Source organism: Eubalaena glacialis, chromosome 3 (assembly GCF_028564815.1).
Source record: "Eubalaena glacialis isolate mEubGla1 chromosome 3, mEubGla1.1.hap2.+ XY, whole genome shotgun sequence".
Lineage (NCBI taxonomy): Eukaryota > Metazoa > Chordata > Mammalia > Artiodactyla > Balaenidae > Eubalaena > Eubalaena glacialis.
Window position 1 is genome coordinate 144,355,232 of NC_083718.1, and position 14,225 is coordinate 144,369,456.

At 42.7% G+C, this 14,225-nt stretch overlaps 1 protein-coding gene across 8 annotated transcripts in view; it reads right to left on the minus strand.

Moving 5' to 3' along the window:
* The window catches only part of FGGY (FGGY carbohydrate kinase domain containing), a 412,972-nt gene that overhangs the window by 71,431 nt on the left and 327,316 nt on the right, over positions 1-14,225 (minus strand). For 7 of the 8 annotated variants that reach the window (XM_061186510.1, XM_061186511.1, XM_061186512.1 and 4 more), the window contains one exon: positions 11,920-12,014. The exons of the other annotated variant lie outside the window; for it this stretch is intronic. In XM_061186510.1, the coding sequence (XP_061042493.1) occupies positions 11,920-12,014 (95 nt within the window). The remainder of the gene's footprint in view (positions 1-11,919; positions 12,015-14,225) is intronic. 8 annotated transcript variants of the gene reach the window in all.

Genomic DNA, 14,225 nt, shown 5'->3' on the forward strand with positions numbered 1-14,225 from the left:
CATCCAAGGGCTGATCATTCCTGGTGAGTCACTCTGGCCTGCCCCACCTGCCCCACCTGTTAAAGGGTTACCACTGTCATAGGCTCAATCCTATCATTCCTTTAAACAGGAGTAAGGATTTCTTCCTCATTAGCAACTGAGGGGCCTGGACATAATCAAGTGACCTCTGCCCTATTTCTAGCATATAATATGTAAAGCCAGCTCTAGGTGCCCTCTGAGACACTGGGCAGCAGGGGATATGCAGAGAGTGGGCCTAGAGCCAGACCAGCTAAATTGCAGCCCTCCTCCCCCAACTAGCCATCCATGTGACCTCAGGTCAGCTTATCAGTCTTGATGCCTCAATTTCCTGCTTTATAAAGTGGGACAATGCTACCATCTACTTTACTGGTTTTTGGGTAAGGATCAAATTAATACAGGAAATATTAATAATAGTACTTTTCTGCATGCCAGGCATTGTGCTAACTGTGCTTTCATGCATAGAATATTTGCAGTAACTCAGTGGGGTCAGTTAATATGGAACTGAGGATCAGAGAAACTAAGTACCTTGCCCAGCCAGGCTGGTTCACATAGCTAGCAAGCCAAGGAGATGCCATCACCTTGAGTGTAGCAAGGTGACTTAGTGGGCTACTTTCTTTGGCCTCATTTGATTTCCTCTTATCCCGTCCACAACAGATTCAGCTCATTTACCCTCTTCCACCCCCCAGACTTGGCAGGCAGTTGCCATAACACGACTGAGCTCCAGCAGTTATTACTAATATTTATTGTGTTGAGTTGAAATGGAGAGAGATTTGTGCAGGATTGAGGCACATGCTCCTTCCTCTGCTTTCAGAGAAGGTATTCTACTGCAAAGATTAAGAGCCAGCCCGGTTCACATGCCCCTCCAAACAGAGTTCCAGCTCTATCACCAACTAATCCTATATGGCCCGGTTCAAATGTTGCCTTCTCAGAAGCACCTTTCTATTTCTAGCCCTAAGACAATAGAAGACACTCCTTCCTTGGTGCTCCATTATCCACTGTATAGCAACTGTAGTTAAACAAATAAGAGCCAACATTAAATAGACACTATTCTACTTTCCATGTACTAACGTGTTTACCTCTTATAACACGAGTTGTGAGATAATATACCTATGATGCAGATATTACTGTTATGTTTTACTGATGAGGGCTCTGAGGCACAGAGAAATTAAGTAACTCACTCAAGGTAAGTGGCAGAGCCATGATTTGAGCCCAAGCCAAGGCGCTGTGTCTTTGTCATTACATTTAGTGTTGACTTCTTCATAACTGTATATGTCTGTGTCCACCTCCTCCCCACCAGACCGGAACTCCATGGGCCCCAAGATGTGTTTAAATCTTCTTTGTCCTGCTACCATCTAGGACTGTCCCTGTCATGTGGCAGCCTCTTGCTGATGAGCCTTGCCTCAAAATATTAAATAGGGAGCCTCATCACCTAGTTGAATCAAGGCCAAGACACATGCCTTTTCCAGATGTAACCCACTGTCATCTGTCAGCCCAGTTATCACAGCCCACCCTATCTCCAGCTGCAGAGGAGCACAGAAAATGCATCCTGACATCACAGGAAGGACCCAAGTAAAAGGTGCATTGATGGGGGCAAAAACAAGCCAGCAGAGTGATTAATTTGGCCTCCCCTTCAATATTATGTTTACACAAGTTGATTATACAGCACTTAATTACTAATTTGCCCTACTTAAACCAAGAGTGTTTTTAATTTTTAATGAGATAAGGGAAGAAGATGCCTTTACTTAGTAAGGAGCAGCTATTTTATTTCCTTCTCTTGTTTTGCCCATCCAATTAATAACATTTCTAAGGAAATGTATCCCTCTCATGAATTCTTTCTCCCCATCTTCTTCCCCACCTCCCAGATTTAAAAAGAGATAGAAACAGACAAGAGCCACTTAGAAACAAACTGACTTCACCTTCTGATCCGGCTGGCTGGGCTGGGAAAGGCCTTGTAAAGCAGAGTAACATGGGACCCATAAATGGTGCTGTCTGATTTTTTGGGAGTTGGGGTGTGTCTATTCCCAGAAACCATGACTTGGTGGTTGTTACCAATAGCAGAGAACACAGCCATAGGTCTCCAAACAAGGCAATCCCCCTAGAACCCTGCATTGTTTCCTGGGTAGGTATTAATGTCAGATAATTTTAAGCATGGCCCTAGGGCAGCCTATACCAAAAACACAGGTTTTGGAGTCAGCTCTGGATTTGATCGCCAGCTCTGCTACTTGTTAGATGATGGATCTGTTATTTAAACTTTCTGAGCCTCAGTTTCCTATCTGTAATGGTGAGGTGAATAACCTACCTTGCAAGAATCAAATGGCATCTCAAGTACCTTAGCACAGTGCCCAGCTCAGAAGAGGCACAGTTTTCTTGTCTTTAGCAGAAGGGAAGGCAGAAAAAGGAAAGCAGGGATAAGTGGGTCCCTTTTGAGCACCCTAGCCTGTCTGTCATCTGCAGAGCTGACAGATCTGATCAGTGTTACTCAAAGGGCCCGTTCATAATGACATAAGGAGTTTGCTCCAGAAAGTAAACAAACACCCTGATTCTCTCACTGGGAACATCTTGCTACGAACAAAATGTTGTAATTGATTTACATTCTGATGCAAGTCCCTTATCTCATTGCAAATCTGTAACAAACCATTCACAGCTTGGCCTCTGGTCGCAGACAGACCTGCACGGCCCAGTCTGGATGACTATGGAGGACAGCTGCATTCGCTCCTAAAGACCCCCTCCCACCCTTCTCTGGGCTGAGCCAGGCTCACTTGTACGGACTATATCAATGAGCTCTCTTGCCCTCTGACTTTGACTCCAGCCAGTGGGGAGCCCGACAGTAAGTCAGAGAGCGGGAGGAGGATGGGAACAATAATCCAGCTCTTCACTTCCAGGGTCACTGGCAAGCCAGCTGACTTGGCCGCCTCCACACAGCCCTCTGTTCTGGGGCTCAGGGGTTCCAGTAACTGTGCTCTCCCTTCACCTCTTAAGGTCCAGCTGTTACAAACCCCAGTATACTATATCCTCCCTTGTGATTTCTCCAGGGCCGGTCCCCAGTCTGCAAATAGTCCCTCTGCTAAACTCTCTAAAACTATCTTAATTTGAAGGTAACTTCTGTGGGGGCCTTGACTAACACAGGGACATTTTAATGTACATTCAAATTCTAGTTGTCTACAAAAACAGACTCACAGACACAGAGAACAGATTTGTGGTTGCCAAGGGGGACGGGGAGTGGGGGAGGGATGGATTGGGAGTTTGGGATTAGCAGATGCAAACTAGTATAGGATGGATAAACAACAAGGTCCTACTGTATAGCACAGGGAACTGTACTCAATATCCTGTGATAAACCATAATGGAAAAGAATACGAAAAGGAGTATATATATATGTGTAACTGAATCACTTTGCTGCACAGCAGAAATTAACACAACATTGTAAATCAACTATACTTCCATAAAATAAATTTTAAAAATTCTAGTTGTCTAAAAAACTGGTACTAGTTTTTTAAAATAATGGCAATCACACTCAGCCCCAAAGGAGTCCGCTTCCATGTATGACCAAGTTGAACAATCCTCAGCTTTGAAATCCTAGGCTAGGCCTTGGATTCTGGCTCCATCCCTTTCTAGCCATGGGCTTTGGTAAGTCACTTAAACCCTCCTACCCTGTTTCTTCACTTGTAAAATTATGATGATAATAGTATAGGAAATTTCCTTATGTATAACTTTTAACATGGTACTAAATTTTTAAATGTTCAAATTTCTTTGATATGCATATGATGAGAGACATGCCATCCAAGTTTCTACACACGTGGTACTTTATGGTTCATTGCAGCATATCAAACACCTCCAATAAGCAACTGTAATAATGGTATTTCTTCTTTTGCATACTTCTTGATCATTTGCCTCAATGATGGAACCAAAAGTCTTTCATAGACTTCAGTAAGACCTCTAAACATTCCATGACTCTGAATCAAACTTTGTCCAGTGGTATGTGGTATGTATGTGTATATGACTGTGTGTGTGTGTAGTCATTTTTCAGAACTTTTTCCCAATTACAGACAATTCCTGATTTAACTAAAGGTCTTGTCTTCCCTCATCTCTTATTTGGTTCCATACCCTAATTTACTGTGTTGAATATTAAATTTATACAGCATGGATAATCTATTCATGATATCCTAGAGTAAAGGGAGAAAAAAAAAAGTCCTACCTATTCATTTCTGATTTATTCCAACGAAGACATTTATTATAAAATGTAAAAGCATAAATGATCATTAGAATGAGGAATTAAGTACTTACAGGCATTCATTTCTACTAAATAATCTAACATTTTTTTCAGATTTGCACCAGTATAAAATGTTGTCTTGAACAAAACGAAGTCAAAGAGGTAGGTAAACTTTATTTTAGAAATACAGCTCTGAAACCCTTCTAAGTTTCTAAAGTACTCAGTAGATGTTTGGCCACTGTTTTCTTGTATAAAAGCCCAAATCTTAAGTTCCTGAGTAAAAACTGCAAGGGGAGGGAGATATTTGGAAAAAATATTTGTTAGCCTAAATCTTTGTGTTAATAACAATACTATAAAAAGTGTCATTTAATTAAAGTTCTTAATTAAAGTGCTTTTTTATATATATCTGTATAAAAAGTAAATGGACAGATTATGATTAAATACAAATAAATAAAACAAAACACTACTGGGAGTATGGTATGAAGCCTTCTCCAGGCAAAGGAATTAGAAAATTTCCAAACCAAAGAGGGTACATTTCTTCTTTTTATTTCTATGTCCCATACTCAACCAAGCAGTGAGGCTAAACACGTGCTGCTGATATGTTCTATAAACCATACTACCCTGTAGAAGCGCAGCTAAAGTGCTGTACTGGAATCTACACTTTTTCTGAGCAACAGATATATATTTACTGGAATATAAAGAACATGGTTTGATGGAACAAAAAGAGCATGGACTTTGTATCAAGCAAAGTCATATGACCTCTCCATGCCTCACTGTCCTCATCTGCGCAGTGGGGACTGTTAATAGCCACTGGTTGATGCAAGGATTCTATGAATGACAAAGGATGGAAAGTAACAGGCCCTGTTCCAGGATCACCCTGTAAGGAACAGGAGAGTCAAATATCATATATCTTACAAATTGAAATAATTTCCTAAAAATAGAATTCTAATTTTGCGCTAATTTGTGACTTTTATATCCATGGTGCCATTCTGCCGGTTGGATTGGAACAAGGAGATGTATAATTAATCAGAACCTGAATTTGTTGTTGGTTTTTTTTTTTTTTTTTTTTTTGAGTGGGAGCAATTCTCAAAAAGATAAGAATGTACTGTTAACCAGGTATGGCAGTAAGTATAAAGAATGTTAGGACCAGCATCACATTCTTAATTTAACCCTTCTTGAAACTATTAATTACCATTTCAGGTTTTCTGTTGATTTTCTATGAGGCACTCACATATGGGACAGGATACAGAAAATCCAATCAGAAACCTGAATCCATTTAATTAGAAACCAGAATCTCCTATCTCCTGAAACACATGCTTAAGCAGCAAAGGGCAAAAGGTTACTAAAAAAAACTGATAGTATCAGGACCATATGTGAAATAAATAGGATTTTAAGAGACCTGGGAATGAAAGCCAAACGAAACTAAAATTCACAGCAAAAGATGCCTTATACACAAGGAACGTGAGCCCTGAATTTTCACACACTATTGGTGGGAGTACAAAGTGCTAATATGTATCAAAATCCTAAAAGTTAGGCAAACTTTTTGACCAAACAACTATACCTCCATAATTTAGTTTGTGTAAATAATTTAGGGTGTGGGCAAAAATTTATATACAGAGACATTAGTTGCAGCATTCTTTAAAACAACAGAGACAACCTAAGTATTCAAAACTAGAGGACTGGGGAAATAAGTCATGGTATATAGCAGGGGTCCCCAACCCCCGGGGCCTCGGACCACTACTGGTCCGCAGAGTGTCTGGAACCGGGCCGCACAGCAGGAGGCGAGCGGCGGGCAAGGGATCGAAGCTTCATCTGCCGCTCCCCATCGCTGGAATTACCGCCTGAGCCATTCCCCACCCACCCCCATCTGTGGAAAAATTTTCTTCCACGAAAGCGGTCCTTGGTGCCAAAAAGGTTGGGGATCGCTGGTATACTATGGGGCAGAAAATTGTACAGCCTACAAACATGGTAAATAAAGACGTTTACTATGTACTTTTGGGTGGGGGAAAAAAGGCTACAAAACAATATGCATTGTATGAACACAGTTTTGTAATTTAGAAAAGTATAAAATAATTTAAAAGTATGTACAAAAAGATTACAAAGATAGAAGCCAGGATCTAATATAGTGGTTGTTTTAGGGTAGTAATATCAGTGTTTTCATATTTTTCTTTCAGCTTAACTGAATTTTCTTATTTTTTCCCAATGAACATGAATTAGTAGCTGTATTCCAGAAAAAGGAAAGAAACCCAGCAAATTAAGATTGAACGTGCCAAGAAATGGCATGGTTTCATATTTCTGAACATCTATTATATATCAGTCTTCCCAAACCTCCAGAAAGCAAGATCATGGTAATCAACTTCACTTTGCAAAATGTAAAACTGGTATTTATGGTGACAGGAAGCCAAACAGGACTAAAAAACACAGAAAGTTGACTCTCACAAAATAAAACAGAATGGAGACGTATTGTATAGCATAAAAAAATAACAGGCTTTGAAGCACATAATAGGTGATGAATATAAACTGGCTCTAAATGAAGTAAATTTCATGAAAAAGAACAGAAGGAGAGGCTTCAGCTAAGCAGTGAGGATGTTTGCAAGGACTGACCTTGAGGGTAGACCACTGCGGTCAGCGCAGATAGTTTATCCTGTGGGCACACATTACAGAAAGGGTGAGTAATCACCGCTCTCCACTGGCCACTTAGATGCATTGGTCTGCGAGACACAGGAGTCTGTCTGGAACGTGACAGGGAAAGTTGATGGTGGGAACGCACGGAGTCAATGGTTTACAGAGGCGGCAACCCTCACACCGTGGGAGGAAAAAAGGTTTTGATTAATTGGTTGATTCCAAGGGCTTATTTTCTTTACTCTGGTACTACCATTAAAATGATGGCTGAATTCATTTTGATCTCTTGCCACTGTCTCCTTCTGCTGATTTTTGCTTCAGATGCTTCCTCTACTGTTTTTTTGGGGGGGGAAGGGTGGGTGTCAAGATAAATATCAATAGCACAGTTAGAATTAAAGCTTATTTTATATAAATAGTCTTGGGGGCAAAGAAACTTTCTTTTAAGATAAGACATTACGGGAAGCTAATGACATCTGCAGAGGGGCTGAAGGAAGCAGAAAGTGGAAAGCCATTTTGTATTTCGGCCTCTTTGCCATTGGATTGAGTTTTCTCTCATGGCATCTTGAAACCGGTTTCTTGTTTTATGTGTCCTTTGCATTTCTTAGAACCTCTCTATTGTCTGTGCTTAGGAAATGTAAGCATGTTGATAGTTCATAAAGTGATTTTTGTCCAGTGTGTTAATTTCCCAGGGCCTGGGAGCCTAGAGAATTGTTATGGGATGCTCCCAACTTCTAATTATAATTATTTGCTTTCCAGGATATTCAGAATTTGAGAGGATCACTTTGGAGCACACTGATGGCCAGAGGAGCAATGGGTGACATTCCAGGGATGGGGGAGAGGTCAGGTGGAAAGGCCACAGGTGCCAAGACTGCCTGGATAACTATAAGGAGGGAGGAAGACTTCTTTCCTTGCATCCCCTCCTACTTACTCAATAGCTGAACTTTTACCATGAAAATGGCATCTCTGTGATTTGATTCCATTTTATTAAGCTGCAGATACAAAGACAACTGTGACATGATACTTGTCACACTGTCTAGTGGAAGAATAGTTTTGAAAACTACTAAAAAGAGAACACCATTTCTGGAGAGGGACAATTCTTTAAGATATTATTAGTCATTCTACACTTTAATGCAGATGGATGGCTATAACTACCCTTTGTGAGATCCTAATTTGGAAAGGGAATAGCAGGAAGACTTTAGTTGTCTAAAGGAAGGGAGGGTAGGAAAGGGCAGAGGAAGAGAGGGAGAGAGAGACTCTGAGGATGAGAATATGAATGGATAAATGAACAAGAGATGGAAGCAGGAACTGTCAGCAGGCTTCAAAATTTGGAATAGCAATGGAACTTGTACTTGACCAATCTCTCCCATTAATACCCCCATCAGAAAATTCCATCCACTATCCCTTTCCCTCCAGCTGATAAACTTCCCCCAGAATTAAAATATATAGAAGTTTGTAATAGCTGTAAGTAAAATCCACATTTCTAAGTCCTTCTGATCTGTTGGTACCGCCAAAGGAAGGTATAGCGCTCTACCCCTGGTTGAAGTCATCCATTCGTGGGCCTAGGAAATTGGGAAACCCTGTCTCCCTGGGCACGTAGGACTCTTCCCTAGGTCTGCAGCCTGGGTCTTCTGGAGTCTTCTTAGCCTTTCCTTCATCTGAAGGAAGATGAAGGAGATGACTTTCCTTCATTCTGAAGGAGATGACTCTGGCTGAGTCTACCAAAGTCTGCCCATCTAGATAAGAAGTGAAATCCTTTATCCAACGACCAGATGTGTGGTCTATGGGAAGACAAAACATCTGGCCTGCTGGAATCATTGAGTTGCTGGCAAGCTCTGCTCAGCTTTCTTACAGGAAGGAGTGGCAGGCACCCTGAAGATCAAGCTAGGATCTTTGAAGTTCAAAGATAAAACTGTGTTGAAGTTCAGATTGAAAAATATGAATCACAGGGAGGAAGTAATTCTTTTTCACCTCAACTTGCCAGAATCCTGAGCTGGTCTCCAGGCCTGGGGCACATAGGTTGGCACTTCTTCTTTAGAGAGGGGTGAATGAAGCCAAGTTGACATGCATTTACATTTCCAAATATAATCATGATTACAATGTTGACAATTATACCTGGGCTTCATGGAGGTCATTGAATCTTTCAAAGGCTCTATCTCAGCAGTTCCCCAGGAATGGCAATTCTTATTTAAACATTTTTTAAAAAGGAAATAAAACAAACAAATGAAATGAGCACCTGGAGAGACCAAGTGACATTGTTTGAGGATGTACAACAACCATGCACAGAGGTTAAGACCACACGGATTCCCTCAGGCATGTGATGACAGGTAAGATTCAGGTCTCTGGCACCTGGGGGCTTTCTTTACTAGATTACAGTGTCTCCTAAAAATAGTCAGGAGAGGCACATAATTCCTCAGGTTGAATAGGAGACATGAACTTGTCTTTAAGATGTTGTGAGCCTTGCAGCTGCTACTCAAGTCAACAATTCCAATTTTCGATCTACCATATCTTAGATACTGTTCCAGAATATTAAGGGAAAATATTATGTAGTGAAGAAGATGTCAGTGTGGGATGAAGCTCAGTTTCCACTTAGGAGAGGATGTGAGTGGAATCTTCTCAGAGCTAGAAACTCCAGATTTCACTAAGATGTCAATGAGGTGCCACAAGGCATGGTATGAAGTATCTGATAAAGCAGCCAGATCTTGTCACACTACTCTGTTTCAGTGGCAGACTGTCTCCTGATTTGTGACCAATGACATTTCTTTTCAAGAAATTCACCTTTGAACATTTAAGAAGCCAAATTTTTTTTTTCAAGAAAAAAAAAAATTAGACTAAAGTAGAAAAAGAATGAAAATCAACAGAGGATATAATCCAGAGAGACCTTGATTTCAATTCTGCTTCTGCCCCTTATTAACTGTAGCCTTGGGCAAATTTCTTGAAACCTCTCTGAGCCTGGGTTTCCTCATATATAACACAGGAATAAAAAGCCTTATCCCGCAGGCAGGGAGACTGTCAAGACTCAATGAGGTGTCTTCATCTGCTTGGGCTGCCATAACAAAATATCACAGATTGGGTGTTTAAACAATAGAAATTCATTTTCTCACTGTTCTGGAGGCACTAAGATCAAGGTGCCAGCATGGCTGAGCTCTGGTGAGGGCTCCCTTCCCGGCTTGCAGATGGCCACCTTTTTGCCGTGTCCTCACATGGCAGAGAGAAAGCAAGCTCTGGTGTCTCATCGCGTAAGGGCACTAATCTCACCATAAAGGTCCCACCCTCATTTCCTCATCTAATCAAAATCACCTCCCAAAGGCCACATCTCCAAATACCATCACACTGTGGGGTTAGGGATTCAAATTTGAATTTTGAGGGGACAGAAACTTCCAGTCCATAATATGTATTAACCTATGCAGGGCCTTAGTAAGCATCTCTACTGTTTTGTTTTGGCAATTATGCTTTGTCCCAGGAAGTGTAAGGCACCTAGTTATGAGAACATCTTCATAAATCAACACATTAAAATAATAATTGACAAGTCACTGACACTTCAACAATAAACATCTCCATGTGATGTTTCTGAGACAGCACCAGAAAATCCAGAAAAAAGTTGAAAACTCAACTCTACCATCTTTGTTTAAAAACTCCAGTTAAGATCCACATGCATTCATGAGTGGGTTCAATTCTTTGGAAGGGATATTTTACAAGCATCAACTTCAGAGGCTTGGGCAGGGTGCCGTGCACCACACTTCCCAAAATGTGGCACAAAGAGCACAGATGTTGGTATCAGACTCTTGCATGTGACCACTTCCCATAGTGCACACTTGAGTTCCGTAATCTTTCTGGATCTCTGTTGCCTGTGTGGGTTGTGAGAGGTACCAGGAAGGTTATATGAAAAGCACCTAGCATAGTTCTTGGTACATAAGAGGGTCACAATAAATAAAGCTCTCATTACTGGGCTATTGGTGGAAAACCTGGTTTCTAGTCCTGACTTTGAGACCGTGGGCAAGTCACTTAAGCTCTCTGGTGCTCAGCTGAACAAATATTTCTTCAACTTTCAGTTACAACTTGGGAGCCAGACTTCTTGGTTCTGGCATTTACTAGCTGCTTCAACGTAAGCCAAGTTATTTAACTTCTTTTTGCCTCAGGTTCTTCAACTATAAAATGGGAATCATAGAGCTGTTGCGGGACTGAACGTACATTCCTGGTCCAGAGAAAGAACTCATAATGTGCTCCTGATTATTATTACAGATAAAGAAATGGAGTGGAGAGCAGAACGGTCAGGTTACAGAACTAGTTGGAAGTCAAGCGAGGGTTGACTTCAGAGCTTGTGCTTTCAGCCTTGAACTATACTGCTTCTCTACCTTTTTTGTAAACCTATTGCTAATCCTATTATTTTACCACTCAAAGTCTCTCCATAAAACCCACATGTGAAATGTCTTTTGCAATTCAGTGGTAGGAAAAGCTTTGTCTCCCAAAGAAACTAGTATGCTTCCTCTTTTTGAAAATAAGAATTATGTAACTTATCATGTGTTCTTTTTTGTCTTGGCTGCCAGGAAGCTCAGAGTCAAACTGTCTGCTCCATCATTGCCATCGAGTTGTTTCCTTCTTCCTATATCTTTGTTCCTCATTTTTTCTTCTAACTCCCTTTTACTAACATTTTCATTTGTGTCCCTTGTTGAAAGAGACCTCAGAGGTATTTGAAAAGTGGTGGGTGGAGATGAAAGAAGCAAATACAAATCAGAAATTCACATGAAAAATTTGTTTTGTACCTTACCTGTTTCACTCGCTAAAAGAAAAATGGTCAAGGGGAAATTCAAATGAAATAATGTAAGAACTATTTTAAAGGAGAAAAAAAGAAAACCAACAGAAAGACAGAACGACTGACAGTAACGGAGGCCAAGTCAAACGAAAACTGCAATAAATATGTCTGAGGCTAGAAGTGTTTGTGCTTTCCCTGGCTGGAACCTATCATTTCTTAATTACATCCTGTGTGTGCTTTGCAAGACATGCGCTGCTGTCAAGAGGAAGGACAGCCCCAGACAGGGGAGGGGCCGTGGCCCACCCCTCGGTCCTCACGTACCTGCACAGAAGCGAAATCCCCCGAGGCACAGGCCCCCAGAACAGCAGCACCCACGAGAACAGACTCCACCTCTTGCGACAGGACCACAGGCATGCCTGCGCAGGACAAGGCCACACCTTGGTTAGGGAGTAGTCAGGCCAGGGGCCACGTGGGGAGCCGGCCAGCAGCTCCAGCAGCACAAACACCTGATGTAAAGGCAGCGGCAGTGCTCCCTCCCCTCCCCCTTGCAGTTCCCTGTTTTTTGGGATTACCTGGTTCTAAAGGATTTCCCTGCCTCTGCCTGCTGCTGCAGTAGCCAAGGGTCCCCTGGAACACCATATATCTATATCTATATCTATATCTATCTATCTATCTATCTATCTATCTATATGTATCTGAACTCAGGAGACCTTTCTGCCCAGGTTTTCCAGGCTTCTGCTAGCTGCTACCTGCCATTTCAAGTAGTTAAACAAACATTTACGAAGTGCTCTGCGGGTCCAGTGATATAGAGATGAATAAGACTGTCCTGCTATTCAGGTCTCAAAGGGGAGATGGATGAGAGAGAGAGAAAGGCCACACAGGGGGTTGGGTTTCCAACTGAGATGCACTAAGGAAAGGGAAGTAGTGAGAGAGGGTGTGATGAATCCTTCCTTCAGGGGCCTCAGAGTACAAGCCAAAGCCCTTACCAAGGCTGACAAGGCCCTCCAGGACCGGTGCCACTTCTTCCACCCTGATTGGCTTCTCCTCTCCTCCGGGCCACACTGCCCGGCCTCCTTGCTCTTTCTTGAATCTGCTTCAGGGCCCTTGCTTGTGCTGTTCCTTCTGTCTGGGTCACTTGCTTCCAGATGTCCCCATGGCAACTCCCTCCTGCAAGTCTGTGCAAACATCCCCCCCCCCACTGCGGCTTTCCTGACCATCTGAAGCTAAATGACAACTTACCCACAACATCCCTTACCCGCCTCATGATTTCCTCATTGCCTTCCAACACCGTGTTATTACTTCTCTTGTTTACTGTCTGTCTTGCCTGCTAGAACATAAGCTCCATGAGGGCAGGGACTTTTTGTCCACTGCTGAATCCCTGGAATTGAGAGCTGCGTCTAGCACATTGTAACTGCTTACATGATGAATGAATGAATTTTCAAGATGAGGAAGGGGGTCAGAGCAGGGGAGCTCTGGATTAAACAAGCATTTGAAGGATGAGTAGGGGTCCACCAGGCAGGGAGGAACACTCCACATGACAACTCCCAGAGGCTGAAGGTTCACAGTGGACTTACGGTGAATAGGAATAATTTAGAATTCTTAGTATTTTATATGTGTGTATATATGAAAAGAAACGTACATAAAATATAAATATATTTGCTAATCAGGAGATGGCAGCAAACTCCACAGAGGTAAGCTCTGTGGCCAGACCTATGAGATCTTCCTCTACTCAAGACATTATTTTTCCAAAGACTGGACTTCTCTTCCTATCTTTTCTGGCAAGAGTTCCCTGACACATCCTCCTCTGTGCTCCCACCATCTCCTAACTCATTGTCCTACTCCAGGGCTGGGGCAGCTGCCCCAGCCGTCCCAGACAAAGGGGGTGGGGGACAGAATTCCCACACATATCCCAGGGAACTTAGGAATACCAGCCCCATACTGCAGGGCCAGCACTGGAGACTTTGCTGACAAGTATCAGGTGGGGTGGGGTCTCTGGGAAAAGCTCAGATCTGGTTCCACTAGCCCTGTGTCCTTCAGCAAGTCACTTAAACCCTTTAGCCTCAGTTTCTCCCTGTGTAAAATGGGGATGATAACAGGTTTGCTGTGAGGATCAATGAAAAAGGGCACATATGGGGCTTAACACACTTCCTGGCCTATGATAAGCCCTTGAGAGTGGTGGCCGCTATTGTTAGGATGAATCTCAGTGAGGGGTGAAGCCCTCCTCCATGCACTTCATCTGGGTTGGAAAGTGGACCAGCAGGGAAAGGATGGGGCAGGTGCCCATCAACCATCCAGAGGGGCAGGAAAGACACCAGGCCACACGGAAGGGCTGTGTTGGCTGCATCAGGAGAGAGCACCGCAAGCCTTTGCAGAGTCTGGGGATCATGGGGACGGGGGTGTGACCATGACCATCCCATGGCCCTGGGACTTTTTAGAAGACAGCACTCCACATGCTGCTCGCCTCCTAGCCCTCCTTACCCTGTCAAAGCCTCACTGGTCTGAGCAGGGAGGAACTACTCACAGGCCCCTCTCCTCGAGAACGGGAAACCAGAGGAGCCGGGTGGATCCCCCATCAGCTCTCCAGTTGCTTCCCAAAGTGCTCTGGAGCCAAGCTGCCAGGGTTTGAA